The sequence below is a fragment of the Sapajus apella genome, unplaced genomic scaffold (genome assembly GCF_009761245.1).
Source record: "Sapajus apella isolate SASKATOON/1434 unplaced genomic scaffold, GSC_monkey_1.0 scaffold100, whole genome shotgun sequence".
Classification (NCBI taxonomy): domain Eukaryota; kingdom Metazoa; phylum Chordata; class Mammalia; order Primates; family Cebidae; genus Sapajus; species Sapajus apella.
The window spans coordinates 5,486,255-5,512,565 of record NW_022437040.1 but is presented as its reverse complement, the minus strand read 5'-3'; the positions used below and the strand labels follow the sequence as shown (position 1 = coordinate 5,512,565).

The 26,311-nt window shown below is 43.3% G+C and overlaps 1 protein-coding gene and 1 pseudogene across 3 annotated transcripts in view; both read right to left on the bottom strand.

Moving 5' to 3' along the window:
• The window catches only part of GDI2 (GDP dissociation inhibitor 2), a 47,089-nt gene extending 26,824 nt beyond the window's left edge, over positions 1–20,265 (bottom strand). For both annotated transcript variants that reach the window (XR_004262631.1, XM_032258215.1), the window contains exons 1-3: positions 19,939–20,265; positions 5,811–5,918; positions 1,395–1,494 (exon numbers count right to left, since the gene is read on the bottom strand). Coding sequence is in view for 1 of the 2 variants with exons in the window: in XM_032258215.1 (XP_032114106.1) it covers positions 1,395–1,494; positions 5,811–5,918; positions 19,939–19,983 (253 nt within the window). In the remaining variant the exon portion in view is untranslated. The remainder of the gene's footprint in view (positions 1–1,394; positions 1,495–5,810; positions 5,919–19,938) is intronic.
• Positions 20,266–24,610: 4,345 nt separating this feature from the next.
• Positions 24,611–25,537, bottom strand: LOC116536439 (annotated as a pseudogene). Its single transcript, XR_004262632.1, has one exon. The product of XR_004262632.1 is annotated as a protein BEX4-like (transcript).
• Between the last annotated feature and the right edge of the window lie 774 nt (positions 25,538–26,311).

The window sequence follows — 26,311 nt, the reverse complement described above, 5'->3', positions numbered from 1 at the left end:
TGGGATTACAGGTGCACACCACTACACCCAGCTAATTTTTGTGCTTTTAATAGAGATGGGGTTTTACCACGTTGGTCAGGCTGGTCTCGGACACCTGACTTCACAATCCACCCGCCTTGGCCTCCCCAAAGTGCTGGGATTATAGGCGTGAGCCACGACGCCCAGCCCGGTTTTTTCTTAATGTTACAACTTAAAGGTTAATAATTCTATCAACTTTGTTTTGCAAAAGCCATAAAAAATTTATTAGAGGTATGAGGTTCAGAATTAGAGTATTATTGGCCAGGCACATGTGGCTCATACCTGTAATCCCAGCACTTTGGGATGCCAAGGAGGGAAGACTGTTTGAGCCCAAGAGTCCAAGACCAACCCACACAACACAGTGAGACCTCATCTCTACCATAACACAAAAAAAAATTAGCCAGGTGTGGTGGGACACCCAGTTAATCAGGACACTGAAGTGAGAAGATCGCTTGAGCCTAGGAGGTCAAGGCTGCAGTGAGCTATGATTGTATCATGACACTCCAGCCTGAGTAACACAGTGCAACTCCTGTGTCTAAAATTAAAATAATAAAAACAAACAAACGAATATAAACTTAAGAAAGAAAAAAGGGTAGTAGATGCTTTATTTCATATGACACAAACAGACCTATAACCAAAAATTTATTTCTTCAATGTCACCTCAGAAAAAAGTACTAATATTACAGCAATTTAAAAAAATACTTAGCCTGTAATCCCAGCACTTTGGGAGGTTGAGGCGGGTACATCACTTGAGGTCAGGAGTCGGAGACCAGCCTGGCCGACATGGTAAAACCCCATCTCTACTGAAAGTACAAAAATTAGTCAGGCATGGTGGCACACACCTGTAATCCCAGCTACTTGGGAGGCTGAGGCAGGAGAATCGCCTGAACCCAGGAGGCGGAAGCTGTAGTGACCCAAGATCATGCCACTGTACTGCACTCCTGCTTAGGTGACAGAACAACACTCCATTTCAAAAAAAAAAAAAACATCTCCTCTAAAATAAAAAAAAAGTGAAAATATAATTTTAAAAGCCTACAGACTAGAAAAATATTAAAATAATGCTGTTTGTAAAGGCCCAGTTATCTAAGACTGTCATAGAAGCATCAACATGTAAGTCTGTGCCAAAGGCTTACAATCTTGGTAGGTATGCCACAGCATCATTTGTTTCTCCAGAACCAATTACCAATACGTCACAACGCCTTCCATCCTTTCCTAACTGACTTTAGACATCTAATAGACTACGTTACTCACCATGATGTTCCATTCAACAAAATCCAGTTCTTCATATCCAAAATAGTACTCTCTGTCAAAAGTTAAGTTTTGGCATTCAAATTGCAATCAAAGTACTGTCATAAATTTAAGTTAGAATTCTTTACCATTAGCCATAAGGAACTTGGGAATCAAGTCAACATTCCAGTCTCTTCCTCTCCCCATTGACTCTGGTGGTGATCCTGGTATTTTAAATCTTTTGTATAACTAAAAGCAAAGACAAAAATACCCATAATGCAGCAACATTTCATTTTTATTACAATATGTACATATATTTTATTAAGTGCTTTTAGTATAGTAATACCACTACGCTAGTAAAATATGAAGGCATTTCATCTTCTATTAGATAAAATTTTTAGCAAGGTTGCAATACATATGTAAATTAATTACTAAACTCATAAATGTTAAAATAAACAACTATGGCAGAGTGAGTTTTGTTTTTCACTAGCAGAAAATATAAAAGAAGGCCAGATGCAGTGGCTCATGCCTATAATCCCAACACTTTAGAAGGCCAAGGCGAGTGGATCCCTTGAGGTCAGGAGTTTAAGACCATCCTGGCCAACATGGTGAAACCCCACCTCTACTAAAAATACAAAAATTGGCTAGGTACAGTGGCTGACACCTGTAATCCCAGCACTTTGGAAGGCAGAGGCAGGTAGATTATGAGGTCAGGAGTTCAAGAGTAGCCTGGCCAAGATGGTAAAACCCCATCTCTACCAAAAATACAAAAATTAGCCAGGTGCAGTGGCAGACGCCTGTAATCCCAGCTACTTGGGAGGCTGAGGCAGGAGAATCACTTGAACCCAGGAGGCAGAGGTTGCAGTGAGCCATCGTGCCACTGCACTCCAGTCTTGCAAGAGAACAAGACTCCATCTCAAAAAAAAAAAAAACAAAAAAAACAAAAAAAAAAAACCTGGCTAGGTGTGGTGGCATGTGCTGTAATCCCAGCTACTCCAGAGGCTGAGGCAGGAGAATCACGTGAACCTGGGAGGTGGACCTTGCAGTGGGCCAAGATGGCACCACTGTACTCCAGCCTGAGTGACAAAGCAAGACTCCATCTCAAAAAATAAATAAATAAATAAAACAAGACTTTTTGTCAGGCAATATATGCAGAACTAGTGTGTCATTGACAAACAGAAATCATTTAAATTCATTCTCTCCCAAATAAAAAGCTATCAAAGGTTTAATTTTGCTTTCGTATTATGTAAGGAATCCAAAATAAACTTTAGATTCTTCCTTATCAAAAAAGACCATTAAAGTTTGTTCGTTAACTTATAATTTTTGAACTTTACTAAGTGTAACTGAGACATAAAAAACTGCCTATTTCCTGCATACATTTTGGTGAGTCTGAACATAGGGTACACCCATAACATCACAAGGTACCAATCAAATCCATCCCCTCCAAAAATGTCCTTTTTCCTTTTATGATGTTTTGTGTTAAGAATACTCAATTTATAATTCACATGAATTAAAATGAAGCTCAGATTTTAAAAAGCTTGTAGTTTAAAGTTGAGATCAGTCACTCGAGCTCATGAATCCTGCTAAGATAGAACAGAATAAGACAACTGGTAGATATTTATTCAATAAAAATTCTGGCTGGGCACAGTGGCTCATGCCTGTAATCCCAGCACTATGGGAGGCAGAGGCAGGTAGATCACCTTAGGCCAGGTGTTCAAGACTGACCAACATGGTGAAACCCCACCCCTACTAAAAATACAAAAAATTAGCCAGGCATGGTAGTGCATGCCTGTAGTCCCAGCTACTCAGGAGGCTGAGGCATGAGAATCATTTGAGCCCAGGAAGTGGGGGTTGCAGTGGGCCAGGATCGTGCCACTGGACTGCAGCCTGGGTGACAGAGAAAGACTCTGCCTCAAAAAATTCCCAACTCTTCGAATATATCTGGGAAGAAAAAACGGAAAAGAAATCTTACTCGTCGTATTGAAGATCAGCTAAGAAATATACTAGGCCAGGCACAGAGGCTTACACTTGTAACCTCAGCACTTTGGAAGGCCAAGGTGGGCAGATCACTTGAGGCCAGGAGTTCAAGACCAGCATGGCCAACAAGGCGAAACCCCATCTCTACTAAAAATATTTTAAAAATTAGCTATGCGTGGCGGTCCACACCTGTAATCCCAGCTACTTAGGAGGCTGAGGCACGAGAAACACTTGAATCCAGGAGGTGGTGGTTGCAGTGAACCAAGACTGCACCACTACACTCCACCCCGGGCAACAGAGCAAGATTCCATCCCCGCCAAAAAAAATAAGGAAAAGAAAAAAAAATTGTGGGGAGACTTGTAAATTAAGAGAATAAAGAGGTACCCAAGCAGTGTGGCTCTCACCTATAATCCCAACACTTTGGGAGGCCAGAGTGAGAGGACACTTGAGGCCAGGAGTGTGAGACCAGCTTGGGCAACAAAGAGAGACCCCATCTCTACAAAAATAAAATGAAATTAGCCAGGCAGGTGGTATGCATCTTTATCCCTGCTACTTAGAAGGCTGATGCAGGAGGGTCTCTTGAGCCCAGGAGTTCAAGGCTATGGCAAGCTACAATCGCACCAATAAACTTCAGCCTGGGCAACAGAGCAAGACTCTATCTCTTAAAAACAAACAACAACAACAACAAAGAATAAAGCGGTCAGGTGTGGTGGCTCACACCTGTAATCCCAGCACTTTGGGAGGCCAAGATGGGTAGATCACATGAGGTCAGGGGTTCCAGACCAGGCTGGCCATCATGGTGGAACACCATCTCTACTAAAAATACAAAAATTAGCTAGGCATGGTGGTGCATGCCTGTAATCCCGGCTTCTCAAGAAGCTGAGGCAGAATAATTACCTAAACCTAGAAGGCAGACGCTACAGTGAGCCAAGATCGTGCCACTGCACTCCAGCCTCGGCGGCACAGTAAGATTCTGTCTCAAAAATAAATAAATAAATAAAGAGAAAATCATAGCAAATGTGACGGTGACATTGAAACTTTATCAATCCTGGTTTAAAAAACAAAAGAAGGCCAGGCTCGGTGGCTTAGGCCTGTAATCCTAGCAACTCTAGCTTTAAAAAAAAAAAAAAAGAAAGAAAGAAAAAACAAAAGACAGTACTAAACAGCTATGTAAGAAATTATTGGGATCACTGGGAAACCTGAATATTGTCCTGGATATGACAACGGTATTACGCTTATGGAGGAGAATGCTATTCTTAGCAGATGAATGCTGAAATATTTTCCTCAAGTCTCATGATGTCTTACTACTTTCAATGAATCAAAACCAGTAACAAGAAAAGAGACATGAAAAAAATACAGAAAACAAAAACAAAAATAAAAAAAAATAAAAAAAAGAAAAAGAAAAAAATACAGAAAACATTAACTGCTGAACTCCGAAGATTTTTTTTATACATTGTATTCTTTTTGTTGTCTTTTTGAGACAGAGTCTGGCTTTGTCACCAGACTGGAGTGCAATCGGCTGGCTCACTGCAACCTCTGTCTCCTGGCTTCAAGTGATTCTCCTGCCTCAGCCTCCCGAGTAGTTAGGACTACAGGCGCGCACCACCACGCCCAGCTAATTTTTTAATTTTTAATACAGACAGGGTTTCACTATGTTGGCCAGGATGGTCTTGATCTCTTGACCTCTTGATCTGCCTGCCTCAGCGTCGCAAAGTGCTGGGATTACAGGCGTTCAGTGAACCACCATGCCCGGCCACATTGTATTATTCTTTAAACTTTTCTGTATTACTGAATACAGAAAAAAATCCTTTTTCATAAGTATTAAGTCTAATATGTCACTGCTTAAAGTCACTGATGAGATCTATTTCCCGTAAAACACAGTACAGGTCATATCCATACATGTGGGTGGTTAACAAACCTCACACACAGAAACAAATCAATAAATATAGTAAACACACTGTGGAAATGCTCTATGTGTCCATGTTCAAAAAAAGTAGGAAACAGAGCAGTATAACAAAAGGAACTAAGCTTTGTAGTCACATAACTTAGGTTTACAACCCATCTCAGATTTTAACCCCAGAGAGACTATTTTGTAATCTGACAAATGGAGATTTAAAAAAAAAAAAAAAATTCTTTAACTGAGAGAATACAAACCACAAGGAAAGCACTGGCACATCAGGCGATCCTCTACCCTCCCTTTCTAGACTATACTCTGTTAACTCTGAGAGAAGAAATAACTGCTCCGTATAGCAACGAAAGTTAAAATGTAGATTTCTATGAGCTTCAAACTAGAAGCTCCTGAAAAATAGTGCTCCAGATATTCTATTTAATAAAACAAAATTAAGACCATCTCTAAGGAATAAGGAAGAGATTCACAAGTAAAATATTCACAAAATGTGAAAGGTGTTATGAAATTGACTAATACCGCTGGACGCGGTGGCTCACACCTGCAATCGCAGCACTTTGGGAGGCCGAGGTGGGTGGGTCACCTGAGGTCAGGAGTTCAAGACCAGCCTGGCCATCATGGTGAAACCCCCTCTTTAAAAAAAAATTAAAAATTAAAAAAGAAGAAATTGACTAATACTTACATCTTCCAGTGGTGTTATAGATGCACTCTCTCCTCCATAGTAAGGGTTTCGATCCATATGAAGAACTTTCTTGCCATTCACTGACATTATACCAGACAGGATACATTCCTATAGAAAAAGCATAGTATCTTGAAAAGTTCTGCAGCATGTTTAAAACAGATTTTTTTTTTAAAGTCCACCATTACACATTCTGTTAATTATACTTAACATTCATGCAACATGTGACTTAATTTATGGAAAAAGCCCTTAAGAAACCAGGGGTCCAAGTGTGGCCTGCGGGCCCTGTGCGTCCCAAAATTAAAACTGTTTTCATAACAACACTAAGATATTAGTCACCTTTTTATATTTATTTATTTTTTTTGAGACAGAGTTTCACTCGTTGCCCAGGCTGGAGTGCAATGGCGTAATCTCAGCTCACTGCAACCTCCACCTCCCAGGTTCAAGCGATTCTCCTACCTCAGCCTCCCGAGTAGTTGAGATTACGGGCGCCCACCACCACGCCCAGCTAATTTTTTGTATTTTTAGTAGACACAGGGTTTCACCACACAGGCCAGGCTGGTCTTGAACTTCTGACCTCAGGTGATTCTCCTGCCTCTGCCTCCCAAAATGCTGGGATTACAGGTGTGAGCCATGGCACCCAGCCTACTCACCTTTTTAAACACTGTTGATATTTCCACTCAAGATGTAAAATCGATGGTGAATAAAACAAATATGACAGGGCTCTAAACTATACTAGAAGTCATTACATTCTTCATCACCAGGCATTCACTTAAGAATTTCCTTGATAAAAGCATTAAAAAGTAACTTTACTGGCCAGGCATGGTGGCTCACGCCTGCAAGCCCAGCACATTGGGAGGCCAAGGCGCGTGGATCGCTTGAGCCCAGGAGTTTCAGATCAGCCTGGGCAAAGTGGTCAAGCCCTGCCTCTACACAAAAATTAGCCAGGCATGGTGGTGCATGTCTATAATTTCAGCTACTCAGGAGGCTGAGGCAGAATCGCTTGAACCCAGGAGGCGGAGGCTGCCGTGAGCTGAGACTACACCACTGCACTCCAGCCTGGGTGACAGAGCAAGGCTGAGTCACAAAAAAAATAAATAAATAAATTCATTAAACATACAACCTTCAATAATCATCTTTTAAATATTCTGTGTGACAAAATGGGAAATAGCACTTTGGCTCAGGTAAAACCTTCCATGCCACTCATCTGTAAGCTGAGCTAGCCACTTTTTTATGAATAATCATTTTTATTTGAAAGAACTGACCAACAAACTACAGTTATTCAGATTTAGGTGTTTGACATTTTCTCAAAGAATAACATAAAGGAAAATAACTGACATATTTGTTGCCAATAACAAAAAGTCAAATTTTAAATGAAAATTAGAATTACAGAAAACTTGGCCAGGTGCAGTTACTCATGCCTGTAAATCCCAGCACTCTGGGAGGCAGGGGTGGTCAGATCACCTTATGTCAGCAGTTCAAGACCCCATCGCTACTAAAACTACAAAAAATTAGCCGGATGTGGTAGTGGGTGCCTGTAATCCCAGCTACTCAGGAGGCTGAGGCAGGAGAATCAGTTGAGCCTAGAATGTGGAGGCTGCGGTGAGCCAAGACCTTGCCATTGCACTCCAACCTAGCGGCAGCAAAACCAAATATTCATCTCAAAGAAAAAAAAAAAGAAAAAGAAAGAAAGAAAGGAAGAAAATATACTCTGGCAGATGGTTTAAGCCCAGGAGTTGGAGACCAGTCCAGGCAACATGGCAAAACCCTATCTCTGCAAAAAATACAAAAATTAGCTGGGCGTGGTGGCGAGCGCCTGTAGTCCTAGCTACTCAAGAGGCTGAGAGGTGAGGACTGCTTGAACCCATGAGGTCGAGGGTGCAGTGAGCTGTGATCAGGCCACTGCACTTCAGCCTGGGAGACAAAGTAAGATCCTATCTCAATAACAAAAAAAAGTGCATGTACATTTAAAATTGTTATACATGTTAACATATAATGGGTTTATTATTTGTCAGTGAATTATTTATTCCTCCATTTCTAATATGATCAATATCAATAGCTACAACCCTTGTAACAAAAGCTCTTCAAGGTCCTTAATTTTTTTAGAATGTAAACAGATCCTGAAGACTAAAAGCTTTGAAAACTAGAGCCCTAAGCAAAGCATCCAGGATAACCACCAATAAATTACAATCAACAGAAAAGTATAAACGACCACTCTCAGGAAAAAGATAAAGCAAGCACGGATACACTAAGACAAAACAAATTACGAAGAAGGAAAACATTAAAGAACACTAAAGAATGGAATTAATGTGAAAAAATACAAGGATGGGGCCTATAATCACTCAAAAAGGTAATCAGTGTTTTATTTCTTAAAGAGACAAAGAAAATTCCATGTATCTTTATCAATCCTTAATGTTTCTCAGATTTATCCAAAGGACCCTAGATGTCAAAAAACAATCTTATTCTCTAGAAGTCTATTTGACTCTGAAACCCTGATATTTAAAATTTGCACAAATTTCAAGTTTTCTTCCATAATGTATATACTCATTTCACTTTTAAATGTTTTAACTTACTTACCATGAGGTTCAAATCTTACTACAGAAGTGTAATTTTTCTTTTTTTTTTCTTTTTTTTTTTTTTGAGACAGAGTTTCGCTCTTCTTACCCAGGCTGGAGTGCAATGGCGCGATCTCGGCTCACCGCAACCTCCGCCTCCTGGGTTCAGGCAATTCTCCTGCCCCAGCCTCCTGAGTCTCTGGGATTACAGGCACACGCCACCATGCCCAGCTAATTTTTTGTATTTTTAGTAGAGACGGGGTTTCACCACTGTTGACCAGGATGGTCTCGATCTCTTGACCTTGTGATCCACCCGCCTCAGCCTCCCAAAGTGCTGGGATTACAGGCTTGAGCCACCGCGCCCGGCCTAATTTTTCTTTTTTTGACCCTAACCCTAACCTGTCGTCCACACTGAAGTGCAGTGGCGCGATCCCAGCTCGCTGCAACCTTTGCCTCCCGGGTTCAAGTGATTCTCCTGTCTCAGCCTCCTGAGTAGCTAGGATTATAGGCAGGCACCACCATGCCTGGCTAATTTTTGTATTTTTAGTAGAGATGGGCTTTCACCATGTTGGCCAGGGTGGTCTTGAACTCCTGACCTTGTGATCCACCCACCTCGGCCTCCCAAAGTACTGGGATTACAGGCATGAGCCACTATACCTGGCCTGAATCATCTTTTCTTTGGCTCAAGAAACAAACCATTCTAAGCACTCCAGAAGGCCCTCATGCCCTACTCCAATCATAACCACCACCATCCCCCAGCACTCTCATAATTTCTTTTTTGTTTTTCGTTTTGTTTTTTCACTCTCATAATTTCTAATAACAAAGATTTGGATGGCAGGGCGCGGTGGCTCACGCCTGTAATCCTAGCACTTTGGGAGGCTAAGGTGGGTGGATCACCTGAGGTCAGGAGTTCAAGACTAGCCTGGACCATCTTAAAAAAAAAACAAAAAAAAACAAAGATTTGTTCTGCCTGCTTCTGAACTCCATAAAAATGGAATCATGGGGCCGGGCGCGGTGGCTCAAGCCTGTAATCCCAGCACTTTGGGAGGCCGAGGCGGGTGGATCACGAGGTCAAGAGATCGAGACCATCCTGGTCAACATGGTGAAACCCCGTCTCTACTAAAAATACAGAAAAAAATTAGCTGGGCATGGTGGCGCGTGCCTGTAATCCCAGCGACTCAGGGGGCTGAGGCAGGAGAACTGCCTGAACCCAGGAGACGGAGGTTGCGGTGAGCCGAGATCGCGCCATTGCACTCCAGCCTGGGTAATAAGAGCGAAACTCCGTCTCAAAAAAAAAAAAAAAAAAAAATGGAATCATGTGTATTTATTTTCTGCATCTGACATTATGCAATGTTTCAAAATTCTTTCAAGTTTTGTGTGTGGTCTATTTATTCTCATTGCTATAGAGCAGAAATCCCCAAAGGCCATCAGCCAAATCCAGCCTGAAGACTATTTCTGTAAAGTTTTATTGGCAAATACTCATATCTGTTCATGTACATACTGTTTATGGCTGTTCTCCTAGTACCACAGCAGAGTTGGGCAGCTGTGACAGAGACCAGAAAGTCTACAGCACCTAAAATATTTGCTCTCTGGACCTTTCCAGAGAGTACACCTAACCCTGCAAGCAGGCTTCTCAGTGTGGGTCCTCACTTGGCACCACCTGTCAAATTGTTAGAAATGTAAATTATAAGCAGAATCTCAAACTTCAGGTTTATATACATCAGCTGGAGGGCTTGAAAAAAAAAAAAAAAAAAAAACACACAGATAGCTAGGCCCCATCTCCAGAGCTTCTTAGTTAGTAGGACTAAGGTTGGGACTGAGAATTTGCTCTTAAAATAAGGTGTAAAGCCAGGCGTGGTGGCTCACGCCTGTAATCCCAGCACTTTGGGAGGCTGAGGTGGGCAGATCACCTGAGGTCAGGAGTTCAAGAAACCTGTCGAAACCCTGTCTTTAAAAAAGAAAAATTTTTAAATTAAAAAATTTAAAACAAGGTGTAATACGGGCCAGGCAGTGTGGCTGATGCCTGTAATCCCAGCACTTTGGGAGGCCAAGGTGGTTGGATCACTTGGGGCCAGGAGTTCACGACCACCCTGGCCATCATGGTGAAACCCCATCTCTTAAAAAAAAAAAAAAAAAAAGAAAGAAAGAAAGAAAAACAATTATTAAAAAAAAAAAAAGTGTAATATGAAAAAAAAAAAGAGAGAGAGATGGGGCAGGGGCAGACAGGGTCTCACTCTGTTGCCCAGCCTAGAGTGTAAGTGATGTGATCATGGCTCACTGCAGCCTCAACCTCCAGGCTCAACAGATCCTCTCACCTCAGCCTCCCGATTCGCTGGGACTACAGGTGTGTGCCACTACACCTGCCTAACTTTTTAATTTTTTTGTAGAGATGGTGATCTCACTATGTTGCCCAGCGTTGGCCTTGCAAAGCAACCTTTGCCTAAGCAATCCTCCCACCATGTCCTCCCAAAGTGCTGGGGTTACAGGTATCAGCCACCACTGATGATGAGGTGTTAGTGATGATGCTGGTCCAGGACCAATTTCGAGAATTACTAAAGCTGTGTTTGCAAGTTTTATTATATAAAAATAACCTGGAGATGCTGTTAAATTGTAGATTCTGATTCTGTGTAGTATCTGGGTTGGGGCCTAAAATTCCGTATTTCTGGTAAATTCTCAGGTGTTGCAGATGCAACTGATCTATGGATCGCACTTCACGTAACAAAGCTGTAGAGGATTCCATTGAATGAATATACCACAATTTACTTCTCCATTCTACTCTTGGTGGATATTTGGATAGTTTCCAGTTTTTTACTGTTACAAATAATGCTCTGTCAACATTTTCATATGTATCTTTTAAGTGTGCATTCTGTTACATATCAAGAAGAGCATGAATATATTCAATTTCAACAGATATTACCAAACAGCTTTCCAAAATGGTTGTACCAACTTACACTTTTGTCAGCAGTGGGTCAAAGTCCCCATTGTTTCAAATCCTTGACTACTTATACTGTTGCCTTTTTAATTTTAGCCATTCAAGTTAAGAAGTGATTTAAGGGGCCCAGTGACTCACACCTGTAATCCCAGCACTTTGGGAGGCCAAGGCCAGCAGATCACAAGGTCAGGAGGATCCAGACCAACCTGGCCAACATGGTTAAACCCAGTCTATACTAAAATACAAAAAATTAGCCAGGTATGGTGGTGTGTGCCTGTAGTCCCAGTTACTGGGGAGGCTGAGGCAGAGGAATAGCTTGAACCCGAGGCAGAGGTTGCAGTGAGCCAAGATCACACCAATGCACTCCAGCCTGGCAGCAGACTCCATCTCCCAAAAAAAAGAAAGTGATTTAATTTGCATTTCCTGATGACAAATAAGTTTAAATAGTATATTAATAATTAGGGACTGGACGTGGTGCCTCACACCTATAATCCCAGCACTTTGGGAGGCCAAGGTGGGAGAATCGCTTGAGCCAATGAGTTCAACACCAGCCTAGGCAACATAGTGAGACCCCATCTCTACAAAAGAAAATAAAAAACTGTATACTGATGATCAGTCTAAGTGATAAAGCACTTTTGTTAAGTGGCTATTGAAAACCTTCCTCCATTGTTTAAATGGCTTTTCTTTTTCTCCCTTCTTTATAAAAGTACTTTACATACTATGGATATATATAACTCCTTTATTAGCTACATGTACTGCAATTATCTTCTTCCATTCTGTGGCTTGTCTTTTCACTTTCCTAATTATGTCTTCATAAATGGAAATGAAGGTATTCTACAACTACAGAAATAAACCCTAATACTGACTAAAACAATTTACTTTTGGGGGGAAAAAAACTAAAGCAGCACTAGCATACAGTTCCACATGAGAATAAAACACTGTCTTAAAAATAAGTTATGACACAACAGAGGAAGAACAAACAGTAACACTCAGCTGACAAAGTAGACTGCAGGGTTCAACTTTTTTTTTTTCTTTTTTTGAGACAGTCTCGCTCTGTCGCCAGGCACCAGGCTGGAGTACAGTGGCACAATCTTGGCTCACTGTAACCTCCGCCTCCCGGGTTCAAGCAATTCTCCTGCCTCAGCCTCCCGAGTAGCTGGGACTACAGGCTCACGCCACCACACCCAGCTAATTTTTGTATTTTTAGTAGAGACGGGGTTTCACCATGTTGGCCAGGATGGTCTCCATCTCTTGACCTTGTGATCCACTCACCTCGGCCTCCCAAAGTGCTGGTATTACAGGCGTGAGCCACCGTGACCTGTCAGGGTTCAACTTTTGAAAGCAAAATCTCAGCAAGCAAATTAGAGTGATCCACAGCTTCTACATATAACCTTTTGCACTAAGCATGACCCACTGGACCACAGCCATAAAGCAAGCACTGAGGCCTAAAATAAAGGGTCCAGTAATTCAAAGACATGGCTGAGTCCAAAGAGCTGACAGTAATTACCTTCAAAGGTACCACCTGGAGCAAATATGACATGAGCTAACCAAAACTAATAAAAAATCTGCAGGCCCACTCTATACCCAACTATTATAAAAGATTGCTTCTACACTGCTAAAAGAGTAAAATATGTAATAACACAAACATAATATTCTAAACTTTGTTTTAAAACATGAGGTGAGGTCATTAATTCATTGATAAAACTTATCAATCATATCTGGGCACAGATTAATGATCTTAAACTTTATTATTTTCCCAAATTAACAGCTCAAAATTAAAGTCTACTACAACCTATCTGGTGAATACGCAACATTCATAAGCAAAGCGCATCAAAGCCATAGAAACTAAGCTTCTCTTTTTCACTCTAGAAAAGCTGGTACATCTATCATGTACATCAAGAATACTGATAACTTTCACCAGGAAACTTGTATGTAAATGAATATTCACCAACATATGAGTTTTAAATGTTACAGGTAAGAGGACTCCACATCTAACTATAAACTCACCTACAAATGACCTAAGCAGGGTAAGAATACACATTCACAACCAAAATCACTAAGACTCTAAAACCATCTTCAGAATCCAAGGTCTGTATGACTAGCATCTGCCAGCCACCTGGCACTTGATGTTCTCCGACATAAAAGGAGGTAACCAGCCAAAATGGTTTTTAATTTTTTATTTCCTTTTTTATTTTTTTGACTTTGCCTCCCAAGTTGCTACAGGCGCATGCCACCACATCCAGCTGATTTTTGTATTTTCAATAGAGACAGGGTTTTACCATGTTGGTCAAGCTGGTCTCGAACCCCTGACCTCAGGTGATCTGCCCACCTTGGCCTCCCGAAATGCTAGGATTACAGGCATGAGACACCATGCCCGGCCGGTTTTTATTATTTAATTGCACCAAAGTGCTAGGATGTGTAGATATGTGGATGTGGGGCTGGGGGACGGAACCATCCATCAGCAATACTGACATTCTCTTCCTTCAGCATCCTACACATAATACCAGAGTTGCAATAATCGAAAACAGAATAACTCACTTGGAAAACACCCAAATATAATAGACAAAACACCTGAAGAGGCTGAATAGAATTTCTAAATATGAATTGTTATACCTATATGGTGTTTCCATGGCCAGTAATACTAAATAGTATGCTAAAAAAATTAATGCCCACTCCCCATCCCCAATTACAAAGCAACTTAAGACTTGGAAGGAAACAGAACCCCATCTCTACAAAAGATACAAAAACTACACGCCTCCTGTAGTCCCAGCTAACTTCGGAGGCTGAGGTGGGAGGATCACTTGAGCCTGGAAGCTTGAGGCTACAGTGAACGATGATCACACAACTGCACTCCAGCCTGGAAAGATTGAGACCCTGTCTCAAAAACAAACAAAAAAAACCCCCTCTATACCCTATCAAATCCTACTGCATTTTAAAGTTCTGTATGGGTCAGGTGCGGTGGCTCTTGCGTGTAATCCCAGCACTTTGGGAGGCTGAGGTAGGCAAATCACTTGAGGTCAGGAGTTCAGTACCAGCCTGGCCAACATGGTGAAACCCCGTCTCTACTAAAAACACAAAAAAATTAGCTGGGCATAGTGCTGAGTGCCTGTAATCCCAGCTACTTGGGAGGCTGAGGCAGGAGGACTACTTGAACCAGGCTCAGAGACTGCGCCACTGCACTCTAGCCTGGGTAACAGAGCGCTCTTGTCTCAAAAATAAAGTTCTGTTACAAAAAAAAAAAAAACTATCAAATATATACACACACACAAATGTGATCAGGAGTACAAAGTATCTAATAATTAATATTAAAGTGCCTTCTCAAAGCTACTTACCTAGAAATATGAGAAAATGCATTAACAAGAAAAATTTTAAATCAGTTCATTTTGGCTTAGGTGCGGTGGCTCACATCTGTAATCTCAGCACTTTGGGAGGCTGACGCGGGTGGATCACCTGAGGTCAGGAGCTTGAGACCAGCCTGGTCAACATGGTGAAACCTCGTCTTTACTAAAAATACAAAAATTACCTGGGTGTGGTGGCAGGCACCTGTTAGTTACTAGGCAGGCTGAGGCATGAGAGCTGCTTAAACCTGGGAGGTGGAGGTTGCAGTGAGCCAAGACCGCACCACTGCACTCCAGCCTGGGTGACAGGCTGTCTCAAAAAAATAAAAATCGCCAGGCGCGGTGACTCAAGCCTGTAATCCCAGCACTTTGGGAGGCTGAGGCGGGTGGATCATGAGGTCAAGAGATCGAGACCATCCTGGTCAACATGGTGAAACCCTGTCTCTACTAAAAATACAAAAAATTAGCTGGGCATGGTGGCGCGTGCCTGTAATCCCAGCTACTCAGGAGGCTGAGGCAGGAGAATTGCCTGAACCCAGGAGGCGGAGGTTGCGGTGAGCCAAGATCGCGCCATTGCACTCCAGCCTGGGTAACAAGAGCGAAACTCCGTCTCAAAAAAAAAAATAAAATAAGATAAAAATAAAAATCAGTTCATTTCAATGGTGTTTCTTACAGCAACAACATAATAAAAATGCCCATTTGTTTTATGCAGAATGTTTCTTTAAATGACTCTGCCCCTCCAGTGCATCTCATTAAAAACTGTCAAAGGATACCTTCTCTTGAAGTGTGGCTAATTATATCACTTTCCGGCTCAAAGTCCCCTCTCACTGCCTTGAAGATAATTTTCACATTTCTTAGCCCAGAATATTTCACATTGTTGTATGCCTTCTTTCTAACTCTATTATGCCTCTCCAAACCTTCTATTTCAAACAAAATAAACGACTCCCCATTCCCTACAAAATCCTTGACTTAGCACTGACTTACACTGCCCTCTGCCTAAAATCATTCCTCCATTCAAAGCTTGCCAATATTTTGTTAAAGCCAGCTAAATATCTCCTATTTTATGAAGGTTTTCCTGATTCCCTGTCTGAATTCTCATCAATGTACCTCTTAAGGGACTTGGTACTTTCTCATACTAATTCTTATTAGTTATACTACTCCCAACATGAGAGCAAGCTACTTATAGACAGATTCTGTGTTTACCTTTTTACTGCCCATAACTGATCACAATAGTCACTGGAAGCTTAAATAACTGAAACTAGTACTCCAGTAACTCTCCAATCAGGTACCATGGGAGGGAAGACAGAGGTAACTGCAGCGTATCACACATGTGAACATCTACCAGTGGCCTTTAAAACCCAATGTCGCCGGGCGCGGTGGCTCAAGCCTGTAATCCCAGTACTTTGGGAGGCCGAGGCGGGTGGATCACGAGGTCAAGAGATCGAGACCATCCTGGTCAACATGGTGAAACCCCGTCTCTACTAAAACTACAAAAAATCAGCTGGGCATGGTGGCACGTGCCTGTAATCCCAGCTACTCAGGAGGCTGAGGCAGAGAATTGCCTGAACCCAGGAGGCGGAGGTTGCGGTGAGCCGAGATCGCGCCACTGCACTCCAGCCTGGGTAACATGAGCGGAACTCCGTCTCAAAAAAAAAAAAAAAAAAAAAAAAACCCAATGTCACACTATTGTCATCCCTACATGCTAAAATGTCTAATTTCACTTGATTTTATTTTGGCCAGGAAGCTTAAGACTGGTTTAAACTGCCTACAACATAGCTCCCTAGTGCATTTGTAAATATTGATCCTACGATCACTACTGTTGTGAATAGAAAGTCCTTTGTCTACAGAACTCTTACACCACCATAACCAAGAACTCTCAAAAAGCAAATCTAAGATTAAGCAAATCCAAGAGGCAATCTGAATTACAGTTTGGAATTTTAAAATCAAGTACAAAACCTCCTCTCTGAATCTGATATCACAAAATTTTGATAAAGAGAAATGGGGAAAAGTATCTGGGATGTAAAGCAAGTTTTTATTTTTATTTTTATTTTTTTTTGAGACGGAGTTTCGCCCTTGTTGCCCAGGCTGGAGTGCAATGGCGCGATCTCGGCTCACCGCAACCTCCGCCTCCTGGGTTCAGGCAATTCTCCTGCCTCAGCCTCCTGAGTAGCTGCGATTACAGGCACACGCCACCATGCCCAGGTGAATTTTTGTATTTTTAGTAGAGACGGGGTTTCACCATGTTGACCAGGATGGTCTCGATCTCTTGACCTCGTGATCCACCCGCCTCGGCCTCCCAAAGTGCTGGGATTACAGGCGTGAGCCACCGCGCCCGGCGTAAAGCAAGTTTTTAAACATATAATGCTGAGAATCATCTGGGTAAATATCACTAAATTAAATATTTCTATTGATAAATCCTTACTGTGTAGAACAAAAAAACGGAATAAAAGAACCCTCTGAGAAGCACAAATAGCTATGAAACTTTTTTTTTTAATCTATGTCTAACAAGACTTGTGAATTTATTTCCAAGCCCTTAGTAAATTATGTGCAAATTATGTGGTGAGAAGCTGCCTACACATGCTGAAAGCAGAGAAAAGTGAATGTTGTCAGCCTAACAGTGAGAAAGAGGGGAAAAAAATTTGGAGCGTAAACTGAATAGCTCAAAAAGCAGAGCAGCCTGAGAGGAAAGGGAGCAAAAGTTCCTACCAACCTGATGGAGTCTTCACAACTTCACCATGTTACAGCTTAACACAATCATTAATCTTCATGATGTGAAATCTTAAGTTATCGAGTAAATTGTTTTAGTTAAAAAAAAAAAGTTGTGACAGCATTTAGAAAGGCATTATCCAAAAGCTGTGGCTCGTTAGAGATAACCCTTAATTCCTTAGAAAATTCAAGTGCGTGGAATATTCCATTTCTTTTACACACAGAATGAAGATTTTAGTCCCTTATACCAAATCATTTTGTATCTTCTTTATTAGCATTACCATCAACATTTGCGATTGTGAGCTTGGACTTAACAACTGATACAATCACAGCACTAAGCAACACAAAAACTCCAGCACTTTCTTCACTTCTTTAAAAGTAACAAGTTTCTAGCACTTAAAGTACCTGCCTTTTTTTAGGTTCTTCAATCTCAGGCACTAAATATAAAGTAAATTTGGAGAAAATTAACTCCAGGCACTCAAAAGTTAATTCTAACCTGAGTTCTAACTTTGGTTTTCTCTTCTTCTAGTTTTTAGTCATCTAATTCCTGGTATCACTAAAAATAAGGATATAAGATTTCTCATTATCAAAATCATCCTGTCATCATTACTCCTATCAATGATGTTAATAATGTAATTTGAATCACATTATTGATGTATCAAAGAACATCTCAGAAAATTTAGGAAGGCTCAGAGATTAAAGTTATCACAGCCACAAAATAACAGCAGAAATGGGTCTGATTTCTAGTTAAGTATTCATCCATCATTCATCAAAGAGTTCACAATTCAAATGAAAATTTTTAAAAAGTGCATTATCTTAACTTGTTATATAAAAAGACTGTTTCACCATCTTTGATACAAAGTGATGTGAACGAGGCTTGTGGAAGCCCGCATGATGGTGGATTTGCATTCACTTGTCCATGCTCAACTGACCTCATTTGTGAGCAAATCTCAAAGACCAACAACCACCATAGAAAAACGGTGGAACTAACTGGCTCTTACAACATGCTGGCAGCAACGCTACCCATTCCAACCGGCAAAATCCACCACAAACTACTAAGCTCAGCCTGGAATCCCAATTAGGCACTTAAAAAACACACACCACACACACACAAAACCTGCAATGGGTAGGGCCTATTCATTTAGCCGTCCAACAGTCTTCCAGCTTCTCCAAGGCTTATTCCTGGACTGGTCAAACAAAGTATTCGGAATGAATAACCTCTAATATTTGCATATAACTATAAACGGAAAAATGACAGCCCAGAAAAACACCATTATAATTATTAACAAACATTTCCTTAAAAAACTGCCAAATAAAAGTTCAAAGGTTTTCTCTTGCCTAGAGACATCGAAAATTGTTATTTGGGATGTTACCTGTGGGAGGAAAACATTAGTTTGATCCTGAGAGATTATAATAAATTTCAAAAAATTTGAAGGGTAAATCTACATTAAATGACTCAGGAATTTGAGGTCAGAGTACATAGGATAAACAAGATTCACATCAGTATTCATCTTAATTATGATCAAGCAGCCCCAAGTCAGAATTTCAAATTTCCCCCAAAATTTTGTTAAAATATTTTTTTCAAATTGAATTCCTTTGCAAGATGAAGTCTTCATAAAAAAAAAAAAAAAAAAAAAAAACGCAAACTACAGCACCTGCCTGCATTATCTGCAAATTACCTAAAGTTCTCTAAGCAGACAGATAACCAGGAAAATCAATATACCACGTTATTAGGTACACCTTGCATTCATATATCACAATGCATTCTTCATGTTATTATCTTCCAACTCCCTATAGAAAGCTTCGGAGTACAGAGAACTTGGCCTCTAGCAATCCATCACCAATCCAGTTGTTAGGGAAGAGAGTCCAGAAGAGACAAAGGAGGCAGGAAACCCACCAAACAAAAGGAAAAGGCGGCGAAGGTCAGGTGCGAAAGTATTTGATAGATAAGTTTTGAAAAAACTCAATTTCAATTCTACAGATGCTCAGTAAGTGCAAGGGAGGGTAGCTAGAAGGATTCAGTGATATTTCTTATGGGGGGGGGGAGCGGGAAGGATTAAAAGACTATTTCTGCGTTTTCTCCAAAAATATAAGTTGTCAATCCCTGGCAGTTCCGAATCAGTGATTATCCAAGACTTGTCGCGAAATCCCGTGCTCGGCTTTGGCAGACAGACTGACCCGGGGCAGCGGCCGAGGCGGAGTAGGAAACCGCGAGGCCTGTACCGTCCCCTCCGCCTCGGGTGCTCGTTTCCAACCGCGAGAGGTCACCCGCCCAAAGCAGGGCGCCGGAGCCTCGGCCCGGGCGGGTTTCTCCCTCTCCTCCGCTTCCGCAGGGAGCGAGCGCAGCCTCCGGGCTCGGCCGTTACCCCGCGCCCGAGCCTCGCGGCCCGCGCCTCCATTTCCCCGCCTGCCCCTCACACTGGGATCCGCCCGCTCGCCCCGGAACGCGGGGCGCCCCCAAGCTGCCCGTGCCCCCACCCACGACTCCCGTCAGGAAAACTACGGCTGACGGCAGAACGAGACCCCCGAGGACCTGCGACCCGCGGGCCGTGCAGGAGACAGGGGTGCGCCCGCCCTGGCCCCTCAGCCCCGGCGCCCACCGTCAGGCCAGTGCCCAGCACGATCACGTCGTACTCCTCATTCATGGCGGGGCAGGCGCGGACGCAGGACCCGAGAAAGGAGAAGGCGCAGGGGCTCCGAGACCACTCTACGAGGCTGGGAGGCGCTCTCGGGAGCGAGGGAAAAGGGAAGAGACAGCAGAGGAAAATGGAGCTGGCAACGAAGGAAGACCAGCCACCACCTCAGACGGGAAGAGAAGAACCGAGCAGGGAGTGGAGGGAGCGGGAGGGGAAGGCGGTGACTGAGCCTCCGCAGCCGGGGCGTGGCCTGCAGGCGCCGCGAGGGCCGCCAATCAGGCACTCCCGGCACTCTCACTGGCTACGTGCCTGTCTCTCGCTCAACTTTTTCCTTCCCCGCCTCTCGCGAGAGGAAACGGGTGGAGCGTCACCATTTTGGCTTCCGGTTCTCCGTGCGGCTTCTGCCACGGTGGTCTGGGACGCGGCGCGCGGGCTGGGGCGGAGGTGACGGAACAGCGGGCGGGGACTGGTCCCGGCCACCACGCTCCTGACTCCCGCCGTCGGGGCGGGAGCTCGCACGGTCCAAGGTCCCAGAGCTGGACCGCCGCCCTGGAACTTTGAGCGGGCGCGTGCGGTGGCCACGTGGGCGAGGAACGCGGGCCAGGCCGCCTTTCGGGGGTGGCGGCCGTGGTTCCTCTGCGGGGCTGGGTTCGCCGGGGCCGGAGCCCGCCGGAAAGAGTTCGGAAATCACACGTGGCCTGTTTCCCGCCCTGTGTCCTCCCTGTTTGGTGGATTGCCGGGCGGGTGCCTTCGGAAATTGGGAGGAGGAAAAGCGGCTTCTTTTGAAAAAGTAACCCTTAGATGAGAGTGAAGGCCAGGTTTCATTGGGAAGCCGATCTGCACCTACCGAGGACTGTAACTTAAAGCCGCTGTGAATGTCGTAGCTGGTCATTGTATGCAAAGTTTAGGCCCTAAGAAACTGTTCCTTGCTTGCCTTCTACCCGTTCTTCCCTTTTTCTAGAATGATCTTAGGGATCTCTAGCTTCAGTGAGAACACAGGTGTAACAGAAGTTGTGTTCTCAGCTCCAAGAGGCAGACCCCACGAAAGCCTAGGCAGGTGAATTTCCCAAAGGCTTTGACAGTTGGAAAACCTGTTTTTTCAGCACGTGATAAATCTGCATAGTCAGCAAACAATGAAGATTTGGTATTCAAGAACTCAAGTACTTCTCTATGACAGCTATTTAGAGCATGCCTTGATAGACCGAACTTCCTCATATTGAAATCATTCAGATTGATTGAAATTTGATTCAGATTCAGATTGAGGAAAGAATGGAACAACTTTTCACAATGTTTTTCACCCATAAAGAAGGTATATAATATTGGACCATGGACCTTTTGGTGGGGGAGGGGAGAAGAAAGCAAAAGTAAAGTTTAAATTTACATTGTCTTAATTTGATTGTGTATATTTGTGACCAAAGGAATTAGTGCAAAGTTGGCCATACAACTGATTATGCAGCAGTGAGGGTAACTGTTCTATTAGCTAAGTAGATGATGACTAAAGAAGGTCCGTCTGCTCAAGCCTGTAATCCCAGCACTTTGGGAGGCCGAGGCGGGTGGATCACTAGGTCAAGAGATCGAGACCATCCTGGTCAACATGGTGAAACCCCGTCTCTACTAAAAATACAAAAAATCAGCTGGGCATGGTGGTGCGTGCCTGTAATCCCAGCTACTCAGGAGGCTGAGGCAGGAGAATTGCCTGAACCCAGGAGGCGGAGGTTGCGGTGAGCCGAGATCGCGCCATTGCACTCCAGCCTGGGTAAAAAGAGCGAAACTCCGTCTCAAAAAAAAAAAGAAGGTCCGTCTGTTGCGCTGTCTTCAAGTCATCAGGGGGTCATACTACCTCTATTAGTGAAGTACTCTTTTTTAAAATTTTTCTGAGACAATCTCGCTCTGTCGTCCAGGGTGGAGTGCAGCAGTGCAATCATGGCTCACTGCAGCCTCACAATAAAGTGAATGGCACGAGCCCGCAGTCCCAGCTACTCAGGAGGCTGAGCTGGGAGGATCACTTGAGCCCTGGAAGGTCAAGGCTACAGTGAGCCGTGATGAGCCATCCTCCCATCTCAGTCTCCCGAGTAGCAGGGACCAGAAGTACAGGCCACCACTCCTGACTACTGACCCATTTTTTTTCAACTAGCAATAACGAGCCTTTTTCATAATTGCCATCAGCCTCTGACTGTTGAAGTGGAATTTAAGCATGTCAGCTGAATTATGTTACCATGTTTTAGATGAAGACTATTTCATCAATACTCAATTACTGAGAAACTCTAAAACACTGAGATAAGGGAATTGAATTTAAGGCTAATAAGGATCCCTTCCTTACACCTACATTCAGTTTAGTTCTCAGTACAGGACCTATTGCCCTACAGAAGGACGACAACCAAACCTGGTCTGAGCTTCAATGAACTGAGGCAATCTAAAATTCTCTACCTGGGCAGGGCACGATGGTTCACACCTGTAATCCCAACACTTTGGGAAGCTGAGGTGAGAGGATCACTTGGGGCCAGGAGTTCGAAACCAACCTGGGCTGTACAGCCTGAGCAACAAACTGAGACCCCTGTCTCTATAAAAAAATTAGCTGGACATGATGGCAAGAGCCTGCAGTTCCAGCTTCTCAGGAGGCAGAGCTGGGAGGATCACTTGAGCCCCGGAAGGTCATGATGATGCCACTGCACTCCAGCCTGGGGAACAGAACAAGGCCCTGTCTCAAAAAAAGAAAATTCTGTGCCTGTTCTTTGATCTTCCACCCCAACCCATTCTAGTTGCTAGGGAACTTGTAAATGACAAATACCAGTTAAGGTGAAGAGGCTTGAAAGCCACTAATTGGTTCAGTGGATCTCATGCCACAGATGGCAGTTCCTGCTAGAGTGAAACCTTAGGTTTAGGGGAAGTAGGTTGGTTGGTGAAGATGAGTGGAAAACATCAAAATACCAAAATTAGCCAGGCGTGGTGGCTCGCGCCTATAATCCCAGCTACTCAGGAGTCTGAGGCAGGAGAATCACTTGAACCCAGGAGGTGAAGGTTGCAGTGAGCCAAGATTGTGTCACTGCACTCCAGCTTGGGGGAAAAAGCAAGACTCCATCTCAAAAAAAAAAAAAAAAAATTGTGCATTCTTAAATATGACCTAATCCCTCAGTCCAGCCTCTGCAGATCTCTCCAACTCTATCTCGTAGTGCCCCCTGGCTTCTTGATCATTAAACCCCAAACATGCTTCTGTTTCAGTTCCTAGAATCTGGTCCAGCCTTTAACCATCCGAGGGCCTTTGCATTCTTGGTTCCATGGCTACCACCCCTCACTTCCCCCTTCACACAGCTACTTTTTTCACTTCCTTAGGTTTCAGCTTTCCCCTCCACCATCATTCTGTATCTTCACCCTGCTTATTCCTCTCACTGCTTTTATTAGAGTGGTAGTTATTTTCTTGTTGTTTGCCTGGCAAAGTGGATATAAACGCCATAGGAAAAGGGATATTAAGCCTGGACACCCTGTAAAGGATGAGTAACTAGTTAACAAATGAATAGGGGACCTGGAAGTTGAGCCCCAGATCAACAAGGACTGCATGTGATGAAATGGGCATTAGTCCCTTTTTTTTTTTAGAGACGGGGTCTCACTGTGTTCCCCAAGCTGGAGTGCAGTGGCACAACCAGAGCTCTGTGCAGCCTCAGCGTCCCGGGTTGAAGTGATCCTCCTTCCTCCACCTCCTAAGTAGCTGGGAATACAGGCATGTGCCACCACGCCCAGCTAATTTTTGTATTTCTCGTAAAGATAGAGTGTCACCTTGTTGCCCAGACTAGTCTCGAACTCTTGGGATCAAGTAGTCTGCTCGCCACAGCGTCCCTAACTGCTGTGGTTACAGGTGTGAGCCACCACGCCAGGCTCCAGTTCCTCTTGATACTTTGGAGAAGTACAACTTTTCTTCTAGGAAGAGATATTAATACTAATATTTTAAATAGTCTTAGAGATAGGACCTATAAAATATAAACCTGTGTAAAACCTGGATAGCTAATGCTGCAGAGGAAACATAATGGGATCTCTAGAAAGGAATTTTAACATAGTTCCAAAAATATCTAATTCCTAGCTTATGATCATTCGCCCACAACCATCCCCTACAAACTGTTTGTCTGCTCCCAGTCTTTATTTTTTTATTTTATTTATTTATTTTTGAGACAGAGTTTTCCTTTTGTCACCCAGGCTGGAGTGCAGTAGCATGATCTCGGCTCACTCCAACCTCTGCCTCCCAGGTTCAAGTGATTCTCCTGCCTCAGCCTCCCAAGTAGCTGGGATTACAGGTGCCAGCTACCACAGCCAGCTAATCTTTATATATATATATATATTTTTTTTTCTTGATATTGTTTCTTTATTTTTTATGCTTATGACACATTATACATACACACAAATGTATATAGGTACATACATACACATCAACGGCACTGATTTTGGTACACATCAGAATTACTTAGAGAGTTTGTTAAAAATGGAGATTCCGGAGCCCCACTCTGTGAGTTTGGACAATAGGTCCCACATTCTCAAATGCCCCCTGCCCCCAAGGTGTTTTTATACAGATGGTAGACTCACTCTGAAAAACACTAGAACATACATTCTTAAAATTCAGACACTGAATTATGGGTATGATCGTTCTTTCTTGGTCAGAGACAAGAAAATATTCTCAAGACAAGTGAGATTTTGAGTCCAGGTAAAGGAAAAATAATATTTACAAAAAATAGCAACTGGAATGAAAGAGGAAGATGATGGAATACAGACTGCTTTTGGAACTGCTTTATGCATTTCATATTATGAAGAGAATATTTTTCCTAAAATGAGTGAAGCTGCCCTGCTAACAGTAACTTTTAGGCTGAGACAAAACAATATTCAATTAGAATTCTAATTTCCATTAGAAACTGGTAAGTGGAAACACCAAAAGGCTTACAGAAAAAGTAAATCACAAAAATACAAGCTTGTAAAGCAGTGTTCACATTTTTAACTTCAGGAAAAACTTAAGGATTCAAGGTATGAGGCAAAAGTCATAATGGTTGTCAGGTTCAGGAGTTTGGAAGCGCATATAGTGCCTTATCTGCTGTTCCCTAGTCTTTCTCTTGATTTCCATCATCTGCCCTACAAACCTTTCTACATCATCTCTCGCTTCATTGTGCCCACTATGCCTGTTAGGTATGGCCCATGGAAAATTAAGGACAAGTCGCCTAACTCGCCCCCGTCTGATATTTCCTCCAGGCTTCTGCCCTTCACCCTCTCCCGAATGGCGGGATTCTTCTACATTCTACTTGGGGACCTGCTCCCCTCCTTCGTTTTCTTGTTGGGGATTTTTCCCGTCGAGATTGTTTGCCGCTAGTTCCTCTTTAGACTCCATTACTCCTGTGCCTATCCTCGTGATCTCTTCCTCCTCCCGATTCTTGACGCGAGGTGCGCCGCCGGACACTTAGGCCTGCTTCCCCTCCGCTTCCTACTTTCGGGGCCGCCCCTGGCCCGCACGTCCTCAGGGCCACCTGGAGCAGGTACCGCCGCCGAGAAGGGAGCGAGCGATGGCGGCTCTGACGCCAGAGCGAGACCAGACTCCTAATCTTTATATTTTTAGTAGAGACGGGGTTTCACCATGTTGGCCAGGCTGGCCTTGAACTCCTGGCCTCAAGCGATCCACCCACCTTAGCCTCCCAAAGTGCTGGGATTACAGGTGTGAGCCACCATGCCCGGCCCTGCTCCTAATCTTTATTTCTGCTCAAACCAGAATTCTAGATATCATCCTTGATCCTGTCTCCTTTCTCTCCTTCCATATCTATTCTGGTTTTCTATTGCAGTGTACAAACCACTCCAAAATTTAGTGGCTTAAAAACAAACAAACAAAAAAAACTAGCGGCTTAAAACAACAACATATTATCTGTATGGATCGAATGGGTCAGCCAGGTGGTAATTGCCTGGGTCTTTCACACAGCTTCAGTTAGTGGCTGGGTGCAGTCATCTGAAGGTTCTACTGAATTGGACCTTCGAGATGGCACATTCACATGGCTGACAGCTGAGGCTGGCCATCGGCTGGAAGCTTGGCTGGGGCTGTCAACCGGAGCAGCTATGCATGGCCTCTCTGTTTGGCTTGCACTTCTCAGAGTGGTTGTGTTGAAAGAAACAAGAAGTGGAAGTCTCTGAAAGCCTGGGCCCGGAAACTGGCCCAGAGTCACTTCTGCCTTGTTCTACTTGTCAGCGCAGTCACAGGGCACACCAAAATTCAGATGCAAGAACTACAGAGCCTGTCTTTCCATTGGAAGAGTATTAACAAATTAGTAGCCTGCTTGCTTGCTTTCCCTCCCTCCCTTCCTTCCTTCATTTTCTTTCTTTC